The sequence below is a fragment of the Dipodomys merriami genome, unplaced genomic scaffold, assembly GCF_024711535.1.
Source record: "Dipodomys merriami isolate MVZ:Mamm:240054 unplaced genomic scaffold, mDipMer1.0.p SCAF_3, whole genome shotgun sequence".
Taxonomy (NCBI): domain Eukaryota; kingdom Metazoa; phylum Chordata; class Mammalia; order Rodentia; family Heteromyidae; genus Dipodomys; species Dipodomys merriami.
Genome location: NW_027204492.1, coordinates 81427549 through 81455547, shown reverse-complemented (window position 1 = coordinate 81455547; position 27999 = coordinate 81427549). Strand labels below are relative to the sequence as shown.

Below are 27999 nucleotides of genomic sequence, written 5' to 3'. Positions count from 1 at the left end.
GGGTCATTGGTACCTGCTTCATCTTGGTTCCAAACATGGAGCCGCTCACGTCAATAACAAACACCACGTTCTTCTCCACAGGCTGGAGGCCCCTGGGGGCAAAGTAGTGAATGAAATAGCCCCCATAAATCTGGACAAACAGAAGGGAAACCAAGAGGAAGAAGAAGGGTGAGAGACAATGTAAACCAGACCCTCTGCCTCTCGCCCCTAAGAGCCTGCACTTTCCTTCCCAGGACGCATCCCTGCTTCTAGTTCAGTGGCCATGTGTGTGGAGGTTTGCCTCATGTCTGTCTCCCACACCAGAGCTGTGTCTCTGCTGGCGGTTCAGCCCTCCATCCCAGGCCTTGCCCAGAGCTGTGGAGTGAAGAAGACTGGCTTGTGGCCCAGGGCTCCAAGGACCAGGATCTCTGTAATATGTGAGTTCCTGTCCGTGAGAGAGCTGGGCTTACACAGTCTTGAGGGTCCCCCAGGGACGTTTGCCTGGGCTCCAGGAACTCCAAGTATTGTTTTAACCTCCCTCCATAGAATGAGCCTGGGGCCCAGCTCCTTGCTGCCAAGGGCTGGGAGTCTGCAGGGCCTCCCTCTCCCCCTCAAACCTCCTTTCTGCTGTTGCTGGGCAGAGCAGGGAGAGGAGGAGGCAGCAGAGGCCAATTGAGCTGTCTGTACAGAGGGGATTGGTTGCACCAGGTACAGATGCCTGGGGCTGTCCTGGATGTGATTGGCCGCTGGCCCCCTGCCCCCTCCACCTCTCCCTCTCCCTCTCCCTCTGCAAAGCCTGGGGGCTGGGCCAGCTGAGGGAAGGGAAGGGGGCTGGGAGGCCCCTCAGGACCAGAGGCAGGCAACTCAGCCCACTGATGTCTGTGCTTGCTGAGGCCCTGGGCTCCCCTGAAGCCTGGGCCCGAAGCCTGAAGGAACTGCAGCAGTTCTCTCTGCCCAGGGAAACAGTTCATCCTCCTCTCTGCCCTTGGGCCAGCTGAGATCACGAGGCTCTCCCCTGCTGCCTCCTGCATCAGGGGAACAGAGGAGGTGGAAGCACATGGTGGCTTCCTGCTTCCTCTGACTCCCAAGGAATGGCCTGTGGATGGGAGGTCTGTGCTTCCACCCAATCCTAGCACTCTATCCCAGTTCCCCAAGGCCTCCACCAGCCAGCCTGCCATTGCCCGGGCCATGAGCAGCATCCAACTGGCAGCCTGTGTGCCTGTCAGACCTGGGTGTGTGGGAACTGGGGAAGCCCTGCCACGCGGCCCTGCCCCTGCTCTCTCCAGGCCCAGCTCCTCTGTGAGCCCATTCCTCTGGGGCAGGACACACTGGCCAGCCCTCCTCAGTGTGCTCATCCCATCCACACCCTGCCACAGGGAAGGTGAAAGGTGTAGATCCTCCCATGGGCGCAAAACCCACCCTAAAGTTGGGTAGGGTAGCCATTTCCATAGCCTTTTCCCTCTGGTTAGTGCCAGGCAGCTCCACAAGTGCCTTCTGCCCTCCCCCTCGGGAGGCATGCTCTGCCTCCTGTCTCCCACTCAGCACCTCCCACAGGACCCACCCATAGGATGTTCTTCACTAGGCATCTTTACCATCCAAGTCTACAACCCCTTGTCCCCAGTTTCCTCACACTTTTTGGATTTTTTTGGTCAGTCTTGGGGCTTGAACTCTGGGCCTAGGCACTGACCCTTAGCTCTTCAGCTCAAGGTGAGCTCTCTACCACTTGAGTCACACTGCCACTTCTGTTTTGCTAGTGGTTTACTGGAGATAAGAGTCTCATGGACTTAGCTGCCCAGGCTGGCTTTGAACCATGATCCTCAGATCTCAGCCTCCTGAGTAGCTAGTATTACAGTAGGCGTGTGCCACCACCACCCACACACTTTTTGAATTTTTATGCTGCTCTTGAGGCTTGAACTCAGGTGCTGGCACAGTCCCTGAACTCTTTTGGTCAATGTTGTCACTCTATTACTCGAGGCACAGCTGCATTTCCAGCTTTTTGGTAGCTCATTGGACTTATGAGTCTCTCAGATGTTCCTTTCCCGGGCTGGCTTTGAACCGTGAACCTCAGATTTCAGCCTCCTGAGTCGGTAGGATTACAGGTGTGAGCCACTGGCACTGGGCTCTTCTCACTTGTAACTAGGGTCTTTTGCTGTCCACAGCATCCATACTAATAATAATCAGGATTGCCACTGTCTCACCTCCAGTTCAATCCTGTAGAACCTGCAAGCCCCTGGGTCATTCCACCTCCTGTTCCACTTCTCACCAAAGGTAACTAAGACGACTAGCATGTCTCCAAACTCATTGTGCTCATGTGTGGACCTTCTCCAGGAGGATCTTTGTGTTGTAGGTGACATTTGACTTGAGCTCCTGTTTTCTCCTAAGTCCTTGGTCCTGAGATGCTGAGATCATCAACTCTTCGGATTTAGGTCTCTAAGCAAGCTGTCTGCAGGTAGTGGAACCTACTAAGGCCTGAAGTCAATGGCTGTGGGAATTGGGGTTACCTTGGAGTTGTTGCCATCAAGACCTTATCTTCCTTGCATGACCTCAGTGACTCTCTTGTGTTGTACCTCATATCACCACTAGTAATTCAATGTCTCCCTCCCCTGTCTAGGTACCTACATGTCCCACTTCCCCACACATTCTGAACTGTTTAAGTGGAGGGTTGAAGATGACTTACTGGCACCTGGACAAAGAGGATATGCATAGTCTACATCCCTGAAGTCCTTGTGTGTTTTCCAGTTGTATTTTGTTTTTCTTTTGGAGGTACTATGCTTTGAACTATTGGATTCTGGGTGTCTAGGCTAGAGGGAAGGCCTCCAACTCTTTGTATGTTATTTATTATTATTATTATTTTGTTGTTTGGGGTTGTGGGACTTGAAATCAGGGCCTTGGCACTGTCCCTGAGCTCTTTCAATGAAGGCTCACACTCAACCACTTTGAGCCATAGCTCCACTTTGATTTCTGAGTGGTTACTTGGAGATAAGATTCTCATGGGTACTTTCTGCTTTGTTGGCTTTGAACAGTGATCCTCAAATCTCAGCCTCCTGAGTAGCTAGAATTACTGGGAGCCACTGGTGCCCTGCTTATACATTATTCTCATACAGTCCACCTCTGACCCGATGCTCACTCCTCTCCATACGTGAGTGTCACCTTCAGCTAGGTTGGATCATTATTCTGAACCAGGCCTGCATCCATTGTATGTTATTTTCATGCCAGGCACCACCACCCAGGCTCACTGCTCCCCAGTCCTGAGGGTCACCTTTAGTTCTCCTGTGCCCTTGCAAGTCAACTACCCCCTCCTGTTGCTTTTTGCTCTTGCACACTTTGTGGGATGCTGAACTGTTCATTCTGAGGAAAACCTGCTCAGACTCAGCCTTCACTTTCCTAAATTTCCCTGGCTCAGTGCCGGTCTTCCCTCTCAACTGCTTACAACAACTGCACAGGCATCGCAGTGTCATTTCACCTATAGAACACAATCCAGCCACTTTGTGACTCCACAGAATTCCGTGTCACCTCATTTTCGCTCACCTCCCTGTATTGTATTTTAAATCCATCTTCCCCACTCTCCAGACACAGTGGAAGCCAGGCATAGGTCTGACAAGATTCAACCACTTCCCTGTCATCCAGCAGTCATCTGGGCTCTGGGGCTTTCCCTGCCCTCAGAGCCTTTCACAAGGGCCATTTCTTTGTACTTTTAAAGTCCCTTGACAGCCACAAAGCAGTCCCTGATCCTCTTAATTCCCTTTATTTTGGTTTCCACCCCATCTTGTCTGTGATGCAGAAGGCATGTCACTAGCTCCAGTCAGTGTCCACCCTGCCCTTACCAAGAGGCAAGAAGCGGCACCTAGGTGGGATTTCCTTCAGTGTCAGGCAGCCTTGTTTATGACAGAGACAGGAGACTGAGTGAAGGCGCGGGTGGCGGTGGGGCATTTGACAGATAAGCCTCCCTGCCACACAGGAAGTGGGCCAGGAGCTCAAGGCTCCAGGGGGGATGGCAGCACAGTCAGTTGAGTGTGGGGGCGTTGAGTGTGCTTTTTATGCTCCATCCTACCTTGACAAAGCTTGATCCTACCTACATTTCATCTCTAGGCAATTGTGGAAAAGGTAAAGAAGGAAGCCCCTGACTCTGCCTCCATGAACAAAACACACCCACCTGACAGTGCACTAGATGATGCCACCTGCTGGCAAGGTACCCCCCAATTCCTCCTTGAGGCCCTGCTACATCTGTGTGTCTCTGCATATGCTGTTCCCTATCTCAGCATGCTTTTCCTTTCACTCTGTGCACAGAATCAGAAAGTCCTACTCATTTCTTCCCAAAGCCAAGTCTTTGAGGAAATCTTCCTTCTCTTAGACCCTTTCATACTCTGCCACATATATTTCATTTGCTTAGGCAGGATTACAAAAGAGGAGGGTACTAGCCAGTGGAGAAGGAGGAAGAAGGCACACTCAGGAAAGCTGATACTGTGAGCAAGCTTGCCCATATGTGAGGGGTGCTTGTGGAGAAAGGCATAGAATGGTTGGGAACTGTGAGGAGATTAGCTTGTATCAGGAAAGTGGGAGGGAAAAAGGGTGAGAGCAGACCTCTCAGGCTCTGTCCTCCCCTACTTCCTCCTTATCCTCCTTTTCTTCTAGCCAGGAGCCCTGGGTCCCTGGTGAGCTGAGCTGTTCCCAAGAAGCATAGAATCTCCTCACTGTCTTCACTAATTCAGAACTGAAGGCACATGGCTTAAGTGAAGAGAGGGCCTTTTAGATACCCTTGTAATGGGCCTTTACCTGAGATACTAAGATCTCAGCAGGCTGAGATCTAAGTATCACTCTTCAAATGAAGCCTTGACAGGAAAGTCCATGAAATGCTTATCTTCAATTAGCCACCAGAAAACCAGAAGTGGAGCTGTGGCTCAAAGTTGTAGAGTGCTAGCTTTGAATAAAAGTTGCTCAGGGACAGTGACCAAGACCTTAGTTCAAGCTCCATGACTGACAAAACAACAACAACAAGAACAACAACAGATAAATCAAGAAACAAAAACTGCATGGAAATGTCAGAGCCTCTGGCCCACCCGCCTCCCAGACTAAGGATGCTCCAGAATGGGCCATCACTTCTCACATTAAGGTCGGTATATGAAGACCTGATTTCCCTTTCTACAGTCCCAGGTGCCCTGCCATTTGGGGTGCTCATAGGTGTGTGAAGCCAGGTGTCTTTACACATCTTTCTACCCCGATCACACAATTCATTTATCCCTTAGGAGACTCAGATAGACAACTTGTCCACACCAGCACATTGCTCAGATCCAAGTTCAATCCACTTCCCTGAGGCCGCACCTGCACGTCCCCAATGATGTCCTCCATGGTCACGTCATACTGCACTATGAAGTCAGCCATGATGCCTGAGCTGGAGGAAGCAGACTGTTCTTGCATTGTTGGGGAGAAGGTGACTCGAACACAGGTCTCTCCTCTCTCAATCCTGGTGGATGGGGGCGAGTCAGCCTCACCTGGAGGGTTGGGGAAGGTCACAGTGGGGTGGCATGGAGGGCTCAGCCCACAGAAAAGCCACAGGTGAGGACAGCTAAAGGGACAACTGGTGGGGAAGGTGAGAAGGGGGACCCTCCCATCACCTGCAGTTCTCTCTGGCTTCTGGGCCCTTCCACCTGCTCCAGTTACTGCTCTGCCCCAAACCTTGCAGCCTGCTCCTGCTCTGCCCCCTGCCTCCCCTGCCTCACACACCAAGCTCTGCCCTCGGCCCCAGCCCTGGAAGTCTGTTCTCACTCACAGCCTCTCCCTGCCCCACTATCCAACCTGGCCACTCTCCACACCACTGGCAAGTAAGTCCTCAGGTCCATTAGGAGCCTGGGTCTCCTCCCAGAGAGGTAGAATGCTGGGTGTGAGGACAGGGGCAGGTACACACACACACACACACACACACACACACACACACACACACACACACATCCAAGCCTGGGTCTCTCCCATCCCCCTCCTGACTGTGGGAAACAGCAGTGCAGCAAGGTTTCCCTCTGGGATGGAGTTGCATGTGCTTTCCTCCCCTCTGCCTCTCACTCCCAGCATCACATGTGGAATGAGCCTTTTAGTGGCTCATGAAATCACTGGTGACTTGCTGGTTCCGGAAGTTTGCTGAGCTGGCCACAAGAGCAACTGCTCTGGAATTTTAGTCTATGACAAGCGTCCATTTAGACATGTTCTCTCTGGGCCTCCCTCCCTCCCTCCTCCCAGAAAAAGGAGACTTGGGAATTCTGCTCCCCCTCCTTCCTGCTACAGCTGTCAGGAAGCTTAGGGGCAAAGGGAGCCCCATACTCCTGAGCGCCTGCTGACATACATTCCCTGGGCTTCCTTCCTTCCAGAAGTCTTTGTTTTGTTTGATCCCCTCAGGATTGCTTCTCTCCTCTCTTTCAACCTTTAAGGAGAAGGGGGAGGGAGCTGCCATTTTTAGCTTAGGGCTTAAGAGCAGAGGCTGCAGCACTCACATGGCCTGTGAGCCCAGGTCCCTGCTGCTGCCCTGAAGCCCTGGACCAGCCATCCCTCCCTCCCACCCCCAGCCTCCCTGTCCATAGCCTAGCACTGACCATGTCTCCTGCTTCCCAGGCAGTCCATGTGGGCATGAAACTCCAGCAGGCCCATGTGCAAATCTGTGCATCTTGTGAGTGCCAAATAGAGCTCGCTCTGAAGGCCAGCATGCAGTATTCACTGCTCTGCACCATAAATTTGGGGCGCACTGTTATCTAGTTCTCCTCCTGGTCCTGGGCCACAGGTGACATCTCTTGCACCCAACTCCTTCTTATGGATGGGAAAAGAGAGACAGAGCAATGGGCTGACTTGCTGTGATGGCCCCACTTTAGCAGGGATGGGAACTGGTCTGTGTGTCTGTCTCTCTGCACTGTGTGTTCCCCACTGCCTGTCTGGTCAGCAGGGTCAAATTAGCCAGGGCGCCCAGTGTTGCAGAGCTTCGGGAGGGTGGCCACGGGGGCTGGCACACCCCTGTGCTGTCCCTCAGCTCTCATGGGAGCTGTGTTTGGTGCTGAGGTCTGGGGCCTGACTGGGCCTCAGGTTCACCTGCGCTGGTTCAGGACCGGCATTGCTGGGCTCCTCCCCACCCTCTGACCCCAGCTGTAAGCCTGGCAGCCAGGATGGCTCTGTGCCCACAGGGCCTGCAGTGGCCCCTCCAGAGCAGCCTGCATTCCCTGCCTGCCCATCTTCCTTCAGCCCTCCATGGGGGTTCCAGGGCAAAGCAGGCTTCTGCCAGCCTGGCTGCTGCCACCCTTACATTTTTATTGATTTATTTATTCATTCATTCATTCATTTATTTTGGGTCTGGTTGTGGGGCCTGAAGTCTGGGCCTGGGCGCTGTCCCTCAGCTCTTCAGCTCAAGGCTAGCGCTCTACCACTTGAGCCACAGCGCCACTTCCAGCTTTTTTCTTTTTGCTTATGTGGTGCTGAGGAATCGAACCCAGGGCCTCATGCATGCAAGGCAAGTGCTCTACCACTGAGCCATCTTCCCAGCCCCCCTTACATTTTTAAATTCAAGAGTTCATTGTATTAAAATAACAGCCCTTTCCCAAATCTGACTCCTCTTAATGAGGGATATATCACGCCTTGGTTGGTTTATAACGTGCCAAGTTCATACTGGTGCCAATGACTGGCCAGATGTTGGACCCCAAACATCTTCTACTTCTCACATGCTCTCCTCTCTCTGAGTTGGGAAGGAACTTGGCAAAGAATGTGGGTAGCCTTGTGGAAAGGGCGAAGTACCTATTCAGGGATAGCCAGTAAGGTGGTTGACCACTCTGCCCACATACTTGCATGGTCGTTGGTGCGCAGCCGCCTCGTCCTCAGTGGTGGCACATGCACATAAGCGATCCCTGTTCTTTCTGACACTGTGACCTCTACACTCAGCCTTGTCACCAATTGACCAGGCCTCAGGCTCACCACCAACTGGTACCGGCCTTGCTGTCGCTGGAGCAATTCCTCATAGGATAGGGCAAATATCACTTCTGTGTTGGCTGCCAGACTAGTAGAGATTCGGAATTTCTCTGATTCCCGGTCCCTGGAATCAGAGTGAGAAGAGCATTGGATTTCCTGAGAAGTAGAAGAGCTGTTAGGAGATGTTTTTGCTTCAACCCAGAAGAGCAGACCAAACTTCTGTTTCAACCAAATTCCTGACCCTACAGTCAAGTGATGTAGACATTCACCCCTAACCTGTTTTCCTCATTCATTTCCCCTACTGAGAAATTCTCTCAAAGGTTGGTCCTTCTCAAGGAAACTGTTTGTGAAAATCTGGAGCTAGAACAGAAGAACTAGGGGCTAATGCTTCAGTTTGTGAAAGGAGTTTTTTTTTTAACACAATGCTCTTACCCTTCAAACAACTCTGTGCACCCACTCTTGCCCCATGTGATAGACTGAAGCTTGTTTATGTGGCAGTAACTCGGTTTGCAATAGCCAAATGTGAAGTTTTCCTGCAGGACTAAACTCTCTTGGAAGTTGAGAGGAAACATTGAAAGAAGACAAGCCACTTTTGACAAGTGAATAGAACTTAGGAAGGAAACAAGACTCAATTTAGAATAAACAAAATCTCACTTGCACATAACCTTTCCAGAAGGTGCCAATACTTAAACAAGCCACATTCGGCCAATCAACATAAAAATGGAAATGGGGACATTAATTCCCATTTATTGAACACTTACTGGTTGCACACTTTGATATTCACAAACTCACACGATCACATGTAAGCCTATAAAGGCAACTTTATTGTCTCCCCACCAACACTTCATAAAAGTAGAGATTGAGACAAAGAGAGAACATGCATGTCCCCTGGACACTCAGATAAGATGACTTGGTCATATTTCAGATTGATGGAACCTTACCTAATGCCTACATGAGCAGCTGTCTTTCCTTGCTTATGAGCTTCCTCATAAATTTTCTTGGCCTGGTGCTTCTCTTTGATTTCTGCAACATAGACTTTATTGTTGATGGTCCTGATGGAGCAGAAAAGATAAGGGACAGTAGAGACAGAAAGGGATAAAAAAGATGTTCAGAGAGATAGAAAAAAATATATACAAAGAAAGAGAAGAGGTAGAATAGGGATTAGAAGAGAGAAATAAAAAATATAGCAGGAGAAGAGAAGGGGGGGAGATAAAATAGGGTGCAGTTGTTATCATGATATCCATTTGTCATATGGGGAAATGGAACCCACCTAACATCTGGAGGATCTGGCACTAGAGCTTTGTGTTTTTCATTTTTCTGTTGTTGTTGTTGGTCGTGGGGCTTGAACTCTGGGCCTGAGAGCCCTGTCCCTCAGCTCTTCAGCTCAAGGTGAGTGTGCTACCGCTTGAGCCACAGTGCCACTTCCGGTTTTCTAGTGGTTTATTGGAGATAAGAGTCTCATGGAGTTTCCTGCCTGGGCTGGCTTTGAACCGTTATCCTCAGATCTCACCTCCTGAGTAGCTAGGATTACAAGCATGAGCCACCAGTGCCCAGCTAGCTTTGTGTTTTTCAAAGTGTTGAATGGATCCTGCCATTTAGTACACAAAACCTTGTTCTTTTTTCTTTTTAAATTATTTTTTCTTTTTCTTTTTTGCTGGTCCTAGGGCTTGAACTCTGGGCCTGGGCACTTTTCCTGAATTTTTGTGCTCAAAGTTAGTGCTCTACTACTTGAGACACAACTTCTCTTCCAGCTTTTTTAGTAGTTAATTGGAGATAAAAGTCTCATGAACCTTTCTGCCCTGCTGGCTTTGAGCTGTGATTCTCAGATCTCAATCTCCGTAGGAGGTAAGATTACAGGCATGAGATATCAGCACCTGGCACTTTAAAAAATTTTAGGTCAGAGACCAGGACTTGAACTTGGTATATGATGCTTTTGCGCATTAGCTAGTGCTTTACCAACAGAGCCATAGTTGTTATACCATTTATTTAAAATTACAAAACATTGGGATGAGCATGATGGTGCAGAACTGTAATGCCAGCATTCAGAGACTGAGGCAGGAAGTTCAAAGTCAGTCTGGTCTGCATAGTGAGACCCTATGTTAAAAAATACATATTGTTGCTTAGGATAAAACTAAACTATTCTTTTTAAATATATATATATATATATATTATTGTAAAGATACTATACAGAGGGGTTACAGTTACATAAGTAAGGGAATGAATACATTTCCTATCGAGCATTGTTACCCCCTCCTTTGTTTTTCCACTACCATCTCTTCCTTCCCCACTTCCCCAACTCCTCCCTCCCCCCTGAAGTTGTAAAGTTCAAAACTAACTTATTCTTGAAGAAGTATGTCAGTTTGGGTGGTACATACCTATAGTCCCAGCTACTTAGGAGGCATAGATAGGAGGCAGCAATGTGAGACCATAAGATTCAAAGACCGAAAGAATCAATACATAAAAGGGCTGTAACTGTGGCTTGAGTGGTAGAGTACCTGCCTGGAAAACTGAGGCCCCTGAGTTCAAACCCCAGGACTGCTAAGTGCATCTATTTAAGTCAATTATATTAAGGAAAGAAATATGATGGTAAAAGTTGTGGCAGTGTGTAAATTATTACAGCCCTCTGGACCTCACTTGGGAGGGAGCCTTGTTCTCAGGGAGCTCCAAGATACATGTGACAAAAAGCTTTATCTCCAGTTTCCCAGTTTGTTTTAGGAAGATAATTCGTTGTGAAACAAATTTTTAGCCAGGCTCAGTGGCTCATTCCTCTAATCCTAGTTACTCAGGAGGCTGAGATCTGAGGATCCCAGTTCAAAGCAAGCTTAGGCAAAAAAGTCTATATGAGACCCTTATTTCCAATTAACCAGCAAAAACACAGACGTAGAAATGTGGCTCAATGGTGGAGATACAGCTTTGAGCAAAAGGCCAAGTGAGGGCACAAGGCCCAGCATGCATAATGCATACACACACACACACACACACACACACACACACACACACACACACACACACACACACACACACACACACACACACAAAGTTTACAGAAGGGGGAAAATACTTTTGCTCAAACCTTCAGGAAAGGGTCTTAAAGGACATGGCTTTGGATTTGAGCCTGAATGAATAGGAGGATTTGGGTAAGTAATCCTCACTAGTCATGCCATCTTAGGCTCCTTTGTTAGCAACTTCTCTTCCTGATTCTAACACTGGAACACTCTAGATCTCGGTTCTTGACCTCTTTTCCTTTCCTTTTCATCCCCCCTCCACTCCCCTCCTCTGTTTTTTTCTACATTCACTCCTTAGGTGATGTCATCAAGTCCCATGGCCTTAAATACTATTTATACACAGCTGACTCCCAATGTATCTCTAGGATAGATCTGTCCCCTGAACTCCAAAGTCATATATCCAATTGCTTCCTTGACATCTCCAGTAGAATGTTCCATTGGCATCTCAAGCTTAACATATCCCAAACTTTGCTTCTGTTGTCTCCTCTTCCCAAATCTGCTCTTCCTTATCTCAGGAAATAGTTGCTGGGCTAAAATCTTAAAGTTATGCTTAACTCCCTTCTTCCTCTCACACTCCACGTCCAATCCATCAGGGATTGGCTCTATCTTTAGACTACAGTTACAATCTTTCCACTTCTCACCATTCCCACAATAACAACCAACATTTCTTTCCTGGTAAATGCAGTAATATACTAGCTGGTCTCCCTCTTTTTTAATGTTAATTTTTATTTTTTTATTGTGAAAATACCGTACGCAGGGGTTACAATTACATGGGCAAGGTAATGAGTACATTTCTTATCAAGCATTGTAGCCTCCTCCTTTCCCATCCCTTCCCATCCCCCCACCCTGTGCCAAGGTTGTAAAGTTCGTTTTTGGACATAACATCTTGTATGTCTCATTGTTGCAATGGGTCCACTTGTATTCCTATTTAAACAATTTGTTTTTTCCCTTCCCCTCCCCAAATTATACCAACATCAAATACAGTGAAAACAGGGGTTATACCGTGGGGGAGGGACATACAAAGCAACAAAGAAATCATCTTATAAATATGTTAGAAACAATCGCAAGAAAGAAAAAACATGGAACCAACCCAGATGCCCCTAAGTAGATGAATGGATCAAGAAAATGTGGTATATATACACAATGGAATTCTATGCCTCTGTCAGAAAGAATGGCATTGCCCCATTTGTTAGGAAATTGAAAGACTTGGAAAAATTATATTAAGTGAAGTAAGCCAGGCCCAAAGAAACATAGGTCCCATGGTTTTCCTTATTTGCAATATCTAGTATATGTCTGAGTCAAGCTGGCTTCCCTCTTTAAACCCTTGCTCCTAATAGTTTACTCTTCTTGAAGCAGTAGAAAGACCTTGTTACCCTTAAAGCAGACCATGTATATCCTCTGCTCAAAATTCTGTGACTTCCATCTCGACTCAGAGTGTAAGTCAAACCCCTCACCAGGCCCACTGTAAACTTACACAGTCTGGCTGATAGTTCAGTTTTTAATCCCGTCTCTCCCTACTAGTCAATCTTGCTCTAGCCAACTGGCCTCCTTGCTACTTCCCTCTTTCTCTCCTTCCCTCCCTTCCTTTCTTTCTTATTCTGGGGATTGAACCCAGATCTTCATGCATACTAAGTAAATACTATAGCATTGAAATACATACTAGCTCTATTTTATCTATTAATGTTTTTCTTTTTTGTTGCCAGTACTGAGGCTTAAACTCAGGGCCTATGCACTGTCTCTTAGCTTTTTTACTAAAGGCTGGCAATAGCTTTTTTACTAAAGGCTGGCAATCTACTACTTGAGCCATTGCTTCACTTCTGGCTTCTTTGGTGGTTGATTAGAGATAAGAGTTTACTTCCTGGGCTGGTTTGTAACCTTAATCCTCAAATGTCCTGAGTAGGTAGGATTTCAGGTATGAGACATGAGCACCTGGCCCTTTTTTTTCTGGTTTTAAAAATGTACAGTACATAATGATTATTTGGAGTCACAATACTTGCAATAATTCCCCAGAGCTTATGCCTCCTGGCTAACTGTACCTTAGTATCCATCAATAAACCTTTCCCCATCTCTACTTAACCCCGTACTCAGAACTACCATGAGATGTTGTATGAGATCAATTTTTTTGGATTGCACATAAGAATGAAATAATGAGGTAATTGTTCTGTACCTGGCTTACTTCACTTAACATAATGTCCTCCAGTTCTATTCAAGTTGTCACAAGTGGCGGGATAGAATTCGATTTCTTTATATGTTTATTATTAGTGAATGCACATTTAGGTTGTTTCCATTGCTTGGCCTTTGTGATTAGTGCTCCTTGCTATTTCTTTTCTTTCTTTCTTTTTTTTTGGGGGGGGGGTCCGGTCATGGGGCCTGAACTCTGGGCCTGGGCGCTGTCCCTCAGCTCTTCAGCTCTAGGTTAGGGCTCTACCACTTGAGCCACAGTGCCACTTCCGGCTTTTTTCTTTTGCTTATGTGGTGCTGAGGAATCGAACCCAGGGCCTCATGCATGCAAGGCAAGCGCTCTACCGAAAGCGCTCTACCACTGAGCCACCTTCCCAGCCCCTCCTTGCTATTTCTTGAATGTGTTTAGTACATTTGTGTCTCAGAGTCTTTGCAACTACTATTCCTTCCTCCAGATCTTTGCAAGTGTTCGCACCCTCTTTCTTCAGATCTGTTTAAATGTTACTTCCTCAGAGAGATATCTTTGATTACTCTAAAATAACATCTTCCCCTCTCTTGCTATACTCTCCATTTTTGGGTAGCATTTCTTATTAACAAACTGACATATTTATTTGTTTTATGTCTTGCTTTCTCTAAAAGACTGAACATCTTGAAGGCAAAGTATTTTTTTCTTTTTTTTTCTTCGTTGGTTGTAGGGCTTGAACTTTGTCAGTTGTGGGGCCTGGGTGGTATACCTGAGCTCTTTTGCTTAAGGCTAGTGCTCTACCACTTTGAGCCACGGCATCACTTCCCGTTTTCTGGTGGTTAATTGGAGAGAAGAGTCTCACTGACTTTCCTGCTTGGGCTAGCTTTGAACCACAATCCTCAGATCTCTGCCTCATGGTAGCTAGGATTATAGGCATGAGCTACCAGCACTGGGCATTGTTGTGGGTTTTTTAATTAAAAAATTATCCTTAAGTAGTTGTACAAAGGAGATTTTGTCTGTTTTATTTGTTGCTGTATCCTTAGTGCCTGGAATAGAGTCTGGCCCACAGGAAGCACTCAGTCATTATTTGCCAAGTGGGCATCCCAAACAGCCAGAAAAACCCAGAGCAGTGGATGGCATGGGCAGGGAGAGAAGGGTAGATTGCCATGATGAATGGAGACTCATGAACAAGTCTGAAATGTAGAGGGGGTATCAGAGGTGGCCTCTGAGAAGTGAGAGAGTGATGTTCTAGAGAATATTAGCACAACTCTATAGGAGTCAAGTATAACTGTCTCCATTTAGCAAATGGGGTAACTGAGGCATGGATAAGCCTCTGCCTCCAGGAATACTGGGGGAAAGGATCCCTAGCTGGCAGAAGAGACCCCTCAAGCAGGGAATATTTCAAGGCAGCTGAAACCAAGTTGCTATGGCTGGGCTAGTGCGGGGGTGGGCTGAGCTGGCAGGACCCCAAGGTCTCCTGGGGGTTGGGGGGGCCCGGGTGGAGCTGCTCTGGCAGCAGCACACTGGGGCCTCTGTGTGTGCTGTCTCTAGCCAGCATACTTTCCACAGATTCTGCCCAAGAACATTTCCTCCAGCCTGCTTTGCTTAATTAAAATAAATTCTTTTGGTGTTTCTTTTTTGTTGTTTGTTTTCTATTGAAACAAAAAAATCCAAATTCTGCCTGACTACTTGACCCTTACCTCAAGTGACGGCCCTTACCTCAAGTGACTGCGAACCTCTCAGGTTAGCTTCCCTATTCCATCACATTCCAGGATTTTTGTTTGCTTGTTTGTTTGTGGTATATGTGTGATTTGTTTCTGTTTTTGTCTTTGGTTTTCTTGGAATAATCTTGTTCCCTTCAAATCTTACTCACATGGAAATCTTGCTACCAGGAAGCCCTCCATGACTACCCTCAATGCTTCTGTCTTGTATATCCTGACTCTGACTTCACCCAATCACCTCCTCCTTTAAGGCAGGACCAGAAGTTTCTAATTGGCACAATGTCAGCTCCAGGATGTAGGCTGTTTATGGCACAAGGGCCTTCTTCCAATGCACAGGGGTTAAGGCAGTTGAGCAAGGGCAGAAATTCTCCCTAGGCTGGGCTAATTTGCTAGGTCTCAGATTGTCTATTCCCAAACCCAGACAGTGCTTTCTAATTCACACTGAGGTGTCATATTAGCTAATGGGGCCCCTGCTAAGCTTTCCCTTCATCTCAACCAAGGTTGATCAAGTTATCTCCCAGGTCTGAGAAGCTGAGAAAAGGCAGTCACTGTCTATTTGCTTGCTCCTCTCATAGTTCCAGGTTGTTTCTCTCTCCAGTGGTCTCTCAAATCTCCCCTCCTCCCCCACACTATCCTGTCCCAGCCTCCAGCATCCCTTAAACAGACTCTGTGGCTATTTCCTTATTTGGTCTCCTAGCTTCCTGGCTGGCCCTTTCAGCCCACCTACTTCACTACCATCACTCATTGCTCTAAACCTTGCCACGTGGCCTCGATGTTGGCTACAGTTATTTCCAAAGGGAGTGTGCATCCCCCTGGGGAATTGGCTGGAGACCAATCAAGAAATTAGCACTCTGCAGAGTTTTTCTTCATCCTTTAATCAATTATCCTCCTATGCTTCATAATGTATCTAATCTGTTTGCCTTGTAGTATATTTAATAGAACATAAGGTTTAATAAACTCATGTATTTGGGGAGTAATATCCAAGTATTCTCTTTAGCTTTGGAAGCTGTCCACAGCTTAGTGGTTCCTTGCCTCTCAAATCTCATTTCTGACCACTCTCCTACCCTTTGTCCTTAAGACTTCAGTGACACAAATGCACATACATTTCTCATGAGGGAACACCTTCAACTTGACTTTTTAGCCCTGCCTTCACATACCTAGTTGGTGGACATTTCCTTTTTCAAACCTCATTTTAGGAGTCTTTTATCCAAGGCTTTCTTTAACTGACTGGGGGAAGGGAACTGGCCATTGCCTCGTACTATTCCCATTCTTCTCTTTCCTCCTTGCATACTTTATTTAAACCACCTGCTTCCTTTTTTCATGGCTCCCTTATTAGACTGGACTTTAGGAGCAGGGAGTATGTGCAACTAACCTTCCTCTTTCACTCATACCTAGCACAGTGTAATCATACAGTCAGAAGCCTGTTTCCTTGATTTTTTAAAAAGCTAATAGTGTCAAGTACCTATTATGTGCCTGATACTAATTTTAGCATAGATTTTCACACATATTAACTCATTTAATCCTTGCAAGTGGGTTGAATTTTCTCCCCCATTTTATGGAAAATTGAGATTCAGAAGAGAAGGAATGTGTTCTGAGTCCCATAACTGGCAGAGCTGAGATTCAAATGCAAGAAGCTTGATCTCAGAGTATATCCTCTTAATCGCTACGTGCTGCAGAAAGAACAAATAAAAGATTGCCCAAATGTAGGCACAAATGACTGAAGGGTAAATGAAGAGGTGAAGCAGACTTACATGGTGAAATTGGAGATAAAGGCAAGGCGAGGCAGATTCAGGTCAAAGATGGCTTCATGGGCCTCAGGATGTGGATTGAACAGGACAGAGGTGACCATAGTATGAGCATAGCGAGACACCACAGTGGAACGTATGGAATAGCTTGTCATCAACAGCTGAGAGAAAAAAGACAGGAAGTGAGTTAGCTAGACTTGATTCCTGGCCCAGATGCATCTGTTCTTGAAGACCTAAGATTTCCAGACTGTTATCCAAGTATATGTGGAGAAACTGAGACCCAAAGAGAGAAAATGATACCTTCTGTTCATGTAGTGAAACTCCTTGATATTTCACTAAGACTCAAAGCAGAGGATGACTCAAGAGACCTCTGGGCCAGGTCCTGGTGGCTCCCGCCTATCATCTTAGCTATTCAGGAGGCTGAGACTTGGGGACTGAGACTCAAAGCCAGCCTAGGCAAGAAACTCAGTGAGACTCTTACCTCCAATTAACAACCAAAAAAGCCAGAAGTAGATGAATGGATCAAATGATAGAGTGCCAGCCTTGAGAAAAAAAAAAAGCTAAGGGACAGTACCCAGGCTCCTAGTGTAAGCACAACACACACACACACACACACACACACACACACACACACACACACACACACACACACACACACACACACACACACACACACACACACCAAACAAAAAGAATCCCCTCAAAATCCAGAATCTGCATTTTAAGAAGATGCTGTGAGATTTGTATACATATAAAATTGAAGAAGTATTTGTACAGAGGCCTGTGTTTATGTGTGTGTGTGTGTGTGTGTGTGCGCGCGTGCACACGTGCATGTGCGCGCGTATCATTACTGGGGCTTGAACTCAGGACCTGGGCTCTTACTCTTAGCTTTTTTTGGTGCTGGTTCTGGGGCTTGAATTCAGGGCCTAGATGCTTATTGCTCAAGGCTAGCACTCCAGCATTTGAGCAATATCACTTCCAGCTTTTTACTGTGATTTTAACAAAATGGAGATAAGAGTCTCATGGAAAACAAAAAAGTACTACAAAGTTTTCCAGGCACAGGTGGCTCACACCTGTAACCCTAGCTACTCAAGAAGCTGAGATCTGAGGATCACATTTTGAAGCCAGCCTGGGTAGGAAAGTCTGTGAACTATACGTGGCACTGTGGCTCAAAGTGATAGAACACAAGCCTTGAGCAAAATAGCTCAGGGACAGTGCCCAGGCCCCGAGTTCAAGCCCCATGATGACCAAAAAAAATTGTGTCATGGGCTTTCTTGCCTGGGCTGGCTTTGAACCATGATCCTCAGATCTCAGCCTCTTGAATAGCTAGGATTACAGTTGTGAGCCATTGACACCCTGCCTCATTCTTTGCTTTTTTACTTAAGTCTGGTGCTCTACCACTTAAGCCACATCTCCACTTCTCTTTATTTTGTGGTTTAATTGGACATAAGAGTCTTATAGGCTTTTCTGCCCATGTTGGACTTGAACTTCAACCCTCAGATCTCAGCCTCCTGAGTACCTAGAAAAAATTCTGATTTAGCACATCTGGAGTGAATATTAAAATCTTACCTTTTGTTTTGTACTGCTACTGGGGCTTGAACTAAGGCCCTTCCACTCTTAAATTTTTCACTCAAGGCTTGCACTCTACCACTTGAGCCACACCTCCAGTTCTGAGATCTTACTTTTCTAATAAGTTTCCAGAAGATGCTGATCCATGGATTTCATTTTTTTTTTTTTTTGTCGGTCGTGGGGCTTGAACTCTGGGCTTGGGCGCTGTCCCTCCGCTCTTCAGCTCAAGGCGAGCGCTCTACCACTTGAGCTACAGCGCCACTTCCGGTTTTCTGGTGGTTTATTGGAGATAGGAGTCTCACGGTCTCTCCTGCCCGGGCTGGCTTTGAACCGCGATCCTCATATCTCAGCCTCCTGAGTAGCTAGGATTACAGGCGTGAGCCACCAGCGCCCGGCATGGATTTCATTTTAGAGCAGATATGACACTTTACCAGGCTTTAGAATGTAGCTGAATAGTTCCATTGATTGGGCTTCACTCTGTGCAAGGCACTCTTGATATATTCAGTTTTTTTCTTTTTTCATGTCCCAGGCATAAAGAATTGATCATACTCAGTGCAATCATGCACTCCAAGCATGTAAAGCATCTGACATCATGATCATGAATTCACACAACAGCTCATGAACTAAATACTATCCATTGTTCACATTTCACAAATGTGTTACGTGAGCCTCAGAAACTGTGAGGTAACCCATCAAGTATATGATTTTCTTCCTCACCTTTTCTGAAGGTGTGTGTGTGTGTGTGTGTGTGTGTGTGTGTGTGTGTGTGTGTGTGCCAGTACTGAGTCTTGAATTCAGGGCCTGGGCACAGTCCCTGAGCTTTTTCCCTTGTGACTAGTGCTCTACCATTTGAGCCACAATTCCACTTCTGGTGTTTTATGTGTGTGTGCATGAGTGTGTACGTGTGTGTGTGTGTGTGTGTATGTGTGTGTGTGTGTTAATTGGAGATAATAGTCCTATAAACTTTCCTGCCCAGGCTGGTTTTGAACCTTGATCCTCAGATGTCAGCCTCCTGAGTAGTTAGGATTTTAGATGTGAGGCACCAACACCTGGCACCTTTTCCAAAGTCCAGATCCATTTATATACCCACAAATCATGCATATCTAATTCGCTGTATATGCAGTAGTGAGAAATGGAAGCAATCTGGGATCAGATGTCTGTAGGTTCAAGTTCTAATTCTCATACTTCCTGTGTTTTAACCTCTGAGCTTTTGGTCCTTTCCAAAGAGGGCATAATAATAGAGGCTGGCATATAAGGATCCTATGAGAACTAAAATAATAAATCTTAGACCCTTAATGCAGGTTCTGACACTTGCTCAGCATACAGTGTTTCTTTTCTCTAGCCCTTGCTTCTCAGCCTCGGATTGAAGAAGCACACTATGCCTTCCCATATTCCTCCCCAAGGAACTCAGTTTCTCACATATCCCAGAGCTTTGTTCCCTTATCCCCAAACTGACCTTTGTGCTTGATGAGGAGGGATCAGGGGGTCCCTGGTATGTCAGTTCAAGGAGAAATGTCAGCAAAAAACTGACACAGATGAGGCACCTCCACTCAGACATGGTGCTACTTCTGGTCTGGGTCTGTTCACATCCAGAAGGTCTAAGGCTGATCTCCAAACCCTTGCTCTTTTAAACCTCCAGGTATCCCTTCTCTTGAGAGGGAGGGACCATCCTGAAGTGTGGAGCGGGCTGTGAATGTGGCATTGAGGCCCATACAAACCAGGATTGTCTAAGAGCTGGGGCTGGCATCTTGCCTGGAGAAGGGCCAGTTCCATGCCTCCCTTTTTCCCCTCATCCAGCTGTAAGATGAATGGAAACTAAACATACCAGAGTGCTGGGGCTGTCTGTTTGCTATGTTGGCTCAGGGTGGGGTTTTTCTTTCCTATAAACATCCACCAGAGCTTAGTAACTGGGGCCAAAAAAAGGTCACTCAGCTCTGATCATCTTAAAAAGGTAGCAGAGATGAAAGAGAGGTTGGAGAGACAAGCCTATGATCTTAGTTCTTTCTGGTATTGACTTTTGTCTTAAGCTGGGAGAGACTAGCTCAGGATCCCATAACATTTTAGGGGCACCACAGACACAGAGTTATGATCTCTAGTGCAGTCAGAGACGAAGGCAGAATTAAGCAGAGACCAAAAAGAGAATGTAGTTTTCAATGCTGGTACTTACTGATTCTGTGATAGTAATCAAGTTGACTACACTCACTGTAACTTCAGTTTCTTTATCTATAAAATGCAAATAATAATAGCAATTCTTTTGTAAAATTGTGAAGATGAAAGGAGTATGTGTAGGCTGGACACTGGTAGCTCACACATGTAATCCTACCTACTTAAGAGGCGAAGATCTGAGGATCATGGCACAAAGCCAACTGAGCAGAAAATTTCACGAGACTTTTATCTCCAATTAAGCAGCCAAAAGGTAGAAGTGGAGGTGTGGCTCAAATGTTAGAACACCAACCTTGAGCAAAAAAAATCTAAGCTAGCATACAAGGCTCTGCGTTCAAGTCCCAGTACCAACATACAAAAGCAAAATAAAAGGAGTTTGTATTTCTGGAATGCTTGGCACATTGTATATATCTGGTAAATAGCTGCTAAGATGAGAGCTGGACAGAACATGGCAACGATAATAGTATGGCAGCCAGCCATAGACAGCCTAGCACACTGGGGGTGGAAGCAGGATGATGATGAGGTCTATACCAGCCTGGGCTACATAGATAGCTCTCTGTCTCTTTGGAGAGAAGAATGGAGATGACAGGCAGGAGTTTCGGGGATCAGGGAGATGCCGAGTTTCAGTACTCTGGGCTCAGTGCCTACAGGTCTTATGAAGAGGACTGAGGCGTGGGTCTGGGGAAAGAAAAGTACTTGGAAGTTCACAAAGGGGTCACTAGTGTGGTTAGAACATTTGTCAATCTCTCTCTCTTTTTTTTCACATAGAGCTTACACAGCTCTAGCACTTACCCAGGACAAAGCCTAGAGGACATTTTACAAAGTCCATCAGCTCCCCAGGCTCTTTCTCTTGAAGATGAATAGTTGCCCAAGGACTCTTAGGCAAATTAAGGAATCCTGCAGCTTGAAAGCAACAGACTAAAATAAACAAATAGAACAACAGACTGCAGATCACTCTGGGAGTTTGAGAAACAAAAGAGAACTTCAGAAGGAGAAATGATAAATAATCTCAATGCTATTCAGGAAGATATGGCAGCATAAAACAAGAACAAGATGCCTTAAAACAGGAACACTCAGAAAAAAGAAAGTTCTCAGAAATTGAAAAGAAGTTACTGAAATTTAAAAAACGATCAACAGAAACACTAGGAAATAGCATTGAGGAAATCTCGCAGAACATAAGGCAAGAAAACCTAAGAAACAGAAAATGATGAGAGAAAATATATGAGTTACAGATCAATCAAGCAGGTTTGACCTTTAAACAAAAAGTCCTAGACACCCCCCACACCAAATGAAGAAAACTTGAAAAAAACATATTGGAAGTGAATTTCCTACAGCTAAAGAAAGATTACCAGTGCCTGACTCCATATTCTTTTAAAACTCTAGTCAAGCCAGGCAACAGTAGCTCATGCCTGTAATCCTAGCTACTCAGGAGGCTGAGATCGGAGGATTGCAGTTCAAAGCCAGCTCAGACAGGAAAGTTCTTGAGACTCTTATCTCCAATAAACCACCAGAAAACCAGAAGTGGTGCTGTGGCTCAAGTGGTAGACACTCGCCTTGAGCTGAAGAGCTGAGGGACAGCGCCCAGGTCCAGATTTCAAGCTCCATGACCAAAAAAATAAAAACCAATTCTAGTCAAGGCTGGCACAGGTGGCCTACATCTGTAATCCTAGCTACTCAGGAGGCTGAGATCTGAGAATCATGGGAAGTACATCCGACTTTTATCTCCAATTGTCAGAAGTGGCTCAAGTGGTAGTGAATTAGCCTTGAACACAAAGATTCAGGGACAACACCTAGGTCTTATGTTCAAGCCTCACGACTGAAACAAAAAAAAATTTAAAAAACCCAAACTCAACAACAACAACAAAAATAAAATTCAAGTCAGATCTCTCCTTTGTGAGTGAACCTTACCTTGACTTACAAGACCTAAGTGAGCATGGATAACTAGGATAACTTCATTACCTTTCCAATCTCATTTCTTATTCATTCCTTTCCTCCTCTTCCTCCCTCACTTCATCACCTATGGTCTTACTTTTCTTCAGATTGCTAGGAGTGGGGGAAAATGCCATGCATGCTCCTCACTGGGAGCCTTTGCATGGAATGTTTTTCTGCTTGGAATGTTCTCTCCCAGGTATCCAGGTATCCACTTGGCTAACTCTCTCAGCTCATCCAAGCTTTTGCTCATAGGCTACCTTTTCATTGAGTCATTCATTGACTAACCTACTTAAAACCTCCCTCCTCACTGACCTTTTCTGCTTACCTTTTACCCGGCTTTTTCCCCATAGCATCGAATCACTCATTTTTAACTTGTTATATCTTTTACTTATTTATCTGATTCTTGTTCTCTCTTTGTCTTGTTAGAATCAGCTCCATAGGGAGCCAAGTTTTCAATTTGTCTTCTTCACTGCCCTATCTTCAACTCTCAGAATGGTATTCAGCACATAGTGAATATTCAATGAATATTTGTTGAATGAGGGAATATAATAAAGGCATATGAATCAAGGGAAGAGAGAAAGCTATTAGAAACTCTGTGTGTACCATTACACAAGAAAGTTGTAGCTCAAATATAAAGCAAAATAAAATAGCATATGATTATAAGCAGCGGATGGAGCATTAGAGAGAGCATTTGACCTTGACTTTAGAAACACTCTTATTTTGAGAGGACCAAAGATCTGTGACATTGGACTTGTAGAGAAGGAAATATATTCCTGGCTCACTAGTCAGCTGGATTTTGAAAAATATTTACATAGTCATGATAATGTAAATGCTGTTTATTGGTTCTCAGATATTAGATTCAACTTGGAGAGACAAAGTAGGGAAGACTTGGTTGTGGCTGTAGAACAGGATGTAAATGTTAACAACTTGGATAATATAGAAGGAAAGATGAAACTGACAGTGTGGTACCTTGAAGAGGCAGAGAGAGGGTAATGACCCTAAAACCCTTGTTTTACAAAGTAAGTCATTGAAAGGATCAGAAAATGGATGCTATAGGAAATAGAAATCTGAGTGTCTTTCCCTTTCCTTCCCTTTTTCCTTTCCTTTCCTTCCCTCTTCCCCTCCATACCTTCCTCACCTTGCCTCCCATCCCCTTCCCTTTCTTTCCTTTTCTTCCTTCCCTTTCCTTTCCTTCTTTCTTTTCCTTTCTTTTTGTGCCAGTATGAAACTTGAACTCAGAGCATCACACTCTCCCTTAGCTTTTTGGTTCAAGCTTTGGTGTTCTACCACTTGAGCTCTACTTCCAGTTTTTGGTGGTTAATTTGAGATGAGTCTCATGACTTTTCTGCTCAGCCTTGCTTAGAACCTTGCTCCTCAAGCTTCTGAGTAGCTAAGATTACAGAAGTGAGCCACCAGTGCCTGGCTCTGAATATCTTTTTAAGTTACAAAATAAACCAATAACAAATATATGTTGTTGTTGATCATTTCAGAGGAGTAGAGGGAAAAGTGAGGAAGTAGTGCTCATAAAACAAACCCTCATTGCTATCTTGGAGAGTCAATAGGGTATGGTTTAAATTTTATAAATGAAGAAACATTATAAGAGTCACTACTTCCCATTTCCTTTATGATTCTCTCTTCCATTTCTTCCTACTTTTACCCTGTTGTACTAAAATAAATCTTTGCTAAAACTAAAAAAATGAAACATTACACATATATTACCTAGAATCATAAAGGCAGTCAGTGATAGAAAATTCCTAAAAGATGGAAAAGGCAAGGGACTTTCATTTTATGCTTTTCTCTAATGGTTGATTCGTTGCCTTCTACAATAATCAAATGTTTAAAACTTTTTGAAGCTTAACAACACTAAGTAGTCATACGAATATGTAGACTTTCATTTATAGATAAAAATCACATTATAATGTGCCTAATGTGTTTACAAAATGGGTTGGTGTGTCACTTTGTTTTGTATTGGTATAAGAAAATACTTGAGGTTGATGGTTTATAAAGATAAGAGGTTTATTTTGCTCATGATTTTGGAGGCTAAAATCTAAGACAAGATGGCTCCATCTGTTCCACTTCTGATGAAGGCCTCTTTGGCTGCATCACAACATGGTGATTGGCATCATGGAAGAACATAATCAAAATGGAGAGAGCGTATGCAGGGACATGAAGTCAGAGGAATGCATGGGTCAGGTTAACTCTAAGACCAACTCTTCCAGAAACTGAGCAGAGTCCCATGAGAACCACATTAATCCTTTCCAAGGGTGGTGCCCCCCCCCCGACTTAATTGCCTTCCATTAGGCTCCATCTTTTCCATGAACCCTTTGGAGATACACACAATCCAAACCATAGCAGTTGGAAATAACCTTCTGGAACTTAGAACATCAGAGGAAGTCTAGTGGTTAAGGCTCTGGTATTTGGCATCACACTGACCTGTATTCAAGTCCTCCCTGCCATTCATTAGCTGCTTTAGGCAAGTTACCTTTGTCATCCCTAATCTTGCCCTGTATAAAATGAAGCTGGTGCTCATGCAATACAAACTGTAAGTCCTTCATAAGCAAGGACCACCTCTGTAGAGATGTTAATAAGTAGTTGCTCCTTATTTTCTATTGAATGGACTAATCCTACCTCACAAGCTTGTATGGAGGCAGGTCTCACTGTACAAAGAGACAGAAAAAAGCAGTGTCAGCCCTGAAATGGGTACCAGGTTTTCTTACCTAAGGGAAACTGTGCCTTTTGTTTAATGAAAATTTGATTGTGGATGGCTAGCCCTTGAGGCTTGAAGTAACAAGTGAGTTAAATCGTCTTATATACAATAGGGAATGAATTGGATTCCACCAGTAGCTCAAGAGAAAGGACCTGGAAGCTTGGATATGAAAGAAGTAGAGCTGCCAGTATGTTAGAGGATAGAAAGGTTCTGGGTGTACAGCCCATGAGAAAAATAGTTTATAGGCCTTTTTGAATGGTAGAAAGGTCGTGGAAATGTAAAAAATAAGTCTTGATGTCAATTTAAAATCTGCTGAGCGGTTCAGCTTAGGTGACTGAAGAACTAACAAGGAAGTCTTAAAGGGGAATCTTTTTCTTGTGTAGAACTTGTACTCAGGCCCTAGTTGCTGTTCCTTAGTTCTGTTGCTCAGTGGTGGCACACTATTACTTGAGCTACAGCTCCACTTCTGACTTCTTGGAGGTTAATTGGAGATAAAAGTCTTACAAACATTTCTGCCCAGGCTAGTTTCAAACTGCAGTCCTCAGGTGTGAGCCACTAGCACCTGGCTGGGAAGGGAACTGTTTTGGTACTCTCTCCCGAGGTTATCAAATTTCAGAGGTATTGATTCTGTATAGTCTGAGAAGCTAAGACAGGAGTGGTGGTGAGGATATTCTGGGCTTCCCATTTGAGCATCAGGAGGTCTGTTCTCTTGGTGCTCTGGGATTATTTTTCACTAAGCAATCGTTCTCCTCTTTTATAGATCAAGACACATTTAGAGTCTATAATTCAACACAATTGACTGAGTTTTCTACTTCTGTGTCTCCTGGTTTTTTGAGACAGGCTACTATGTACTCTTCCAACTCACAATCCTGTCTCAGTTTCTGAGTGCCGGGACTACATGTATGTACCACCATGTAGATGTTTGGTGATAACTCAGCTTTTCATCTTTCTCTCTAGTTGATATATAGAATCTTTGTCATTTCAGGTTTTTTCTACTATTCTATAGATACTGGAAATAGGCTTGAGACTGAGTAACTTAGGTTCTTCACAGTTTTGTGAATAAATGCTGATAATCAAAAGATTCCAAGAGTTGGCAAAGAAGGTGGGAAGATATCTCTCTAGTCAAAGTGTGAAGACTGTAGACTAAATGTGTCTTTTCTTTTGTAAAAAATAAAGTCCTGTGCTCTCTGAATCATAAGGTAAAGGATGCACTGTGTTAAGAAAGTGGTGGAATGGAGAAGGCAATGGGAAAGCTTTCAGTTAGAAAATCTTTAGGAATTGCCTCTACCATGGACTTGGATTGAAAATTTTCCCTCACTGTTTTGAATCCAACAACTTCTCCTAAAACCTCATTCTGTTACTTCAGGATCCTAAAGGTCGCAGTTGGAAATAACACTATGGAACTTAAAACATTGGAAACAGAAACAGAAGGTAGACATATCAGGGGTAGAGGTAACAGAGAGTGTTCAGTGTGGAAGAAACTCCATAGGCACATCTCATAGAGGTAGGGCACATTTGGTAATAGGGACACATCTTGTTTAGGGAGGATACAGACAGCCATGCATAGTTCTCAGAAAAACAGTTGAAAGTTAACTTTACGACTTGGAGGTGAGGTGGGGGTGGGGGTGAGAGAAAGTGGGAGAAAAATGAGGAAGAGGGTAACAATGTTCAACAAGAAATGTACTCACTACCTCACATATGTAACTATAACCACTCTGTATATCACCTTGAAAATAAAATTAAATTAAAAAAAAAGAAAAACAGTTGGCTCACACCCAAAATCCTAGCTACTTAGAAGGTTGAAATCTGGGGATCATGATTTGAAGCCAGCCTGGGCAAGAAAGCCCATGAGACTCTTATCTCTAATTAAGCACCAAAAAAAATATTGGGAGGTGGATTTGTGGCTCAAGAAGTAGAGGACTCGGGGCTGGGGAGTTGGTTCAGTGGTAGAGCACTTGCATTGCATGCATGAGGCCCTGGGTTCGATTCCCCAGCACCACATAAGCAAAAAGAAAAAAGCCGGAAGTGGCGCTGTGGCTCAAGTGGTAGAGCGCTAGCCTTGAGCTAAAAGAGCTGAGGGACAGTGCCCAGGCCCAGAGTTCAGGCCCCACGACTGGACCCTCCCCCCCCCCCAAAAAAAAGAAGTAGAGGACTAGCCTTGGGTATAAAAGCTCAGGGACGTGCCTAGGCCCTGAGTTCAAGCCCAAGGACCGGCACACACGCACACAAACATACATGTACACACATGATTACTTTACCTGCCATTCATATCTCAACTCAGCACAATTAAGAAACTGCCTCATGGAATAAGCTTCTAAACAACAATGGTTTAAGTAAGACATACCGTTATTTACCTCACTAAAGCCAGAGGTAGGTAGGCCATGGTAGCTTCACAAACTCATTAGGGATCCTGTGTTTTGCTTTACTGATCGATCCACCATTCTAGAGTTTGATTTGACTTCTTAAGTCTTTTAAATGAAGGGGAATACAACCCTTGGTTGTATTTATCTACAAATTAGATGTCCTATTACTAAGGAGGAAGAAAAGAATGAATTTCTGGATAAGTCCCTAGCTGTTGAAACCACAAATAGTTACACTGATAATGTTTCTTCCTAGGTCACTAGAAATCACTACTCAATTGTCAAAATTCCTTTTATTTTTTTTTTAGCCTTTGCTCATCTTGACTTCTGGGCAGCATTCAACACGGTTGATAATATTCCTCCAAGGTCAGTAGAGATCACTACCCAATTGTCAAAATCCCTGGGCATATTTTTAAAATTTAATTTGCTTTTCTTGACTTCTGGGCAGCATTGATCATGATTAACAGATCTCTGTGTGTCTCTGTGTCTGTCTCTCTGTTTGTCTCTCTCTGTGTCTCTGTCTTCCTCTCTCCCCTCTCCCCCATACTGGGAACTCTGCATCCAGGCTATGTCCCTTAGCTCTTTCACTCAAAGCTGGTGCTCTACCACTTGAGCCACAGCTCCCCTTCCAGCGTTTTGGTGCTTAGTTGGCAATAATTTCTCAGATTTGTCTCTCTGAGCTGGATTTGAACTGTGACTCTCAGATCTCAGCTTCCTGAGTAGCTATAATTACAGGATTG

General features: G+C 45.0%; 1 protein-coding gene across 1 annotated transcript in view; it reads right to left on the bottom strand.

Moving 5' to 3' along the window:
- Positions 1-19655, bottom strand: part of Itih6 (inter-alpha-trypsin inhibitor heavy chain family member 6) — a 35468-nt gene extending 15813 nt beyond the window's left edge. Inside the window, exons 1-6 of the mRNA XM_070039157.1 lie at positions 19554-19655; positions 16535-16689; positions 8853-8963; positions 7788-8035; positions 5299-5468; positions 14-130 (exon numbers count right to left, since the gene is read on the bottom strand). Of these exons, the coding sequence (XP_069895258.1) occupies positions 14-130; positions 5299-5468; positions 7788-8035; positions 8853-8963; positions 16535-16689; positions 19554-19655 (903 nt within the window). The remainder of the gene's footprint in view (positions 1-13; positions 131-5298; positions 5469-7787; positions 8036-8852; positions 8964-16534; positions 16690-19553) is intronic.
- Between the last annotated feature and the right edge of the window lie 8344 nt (positions 19656-27999).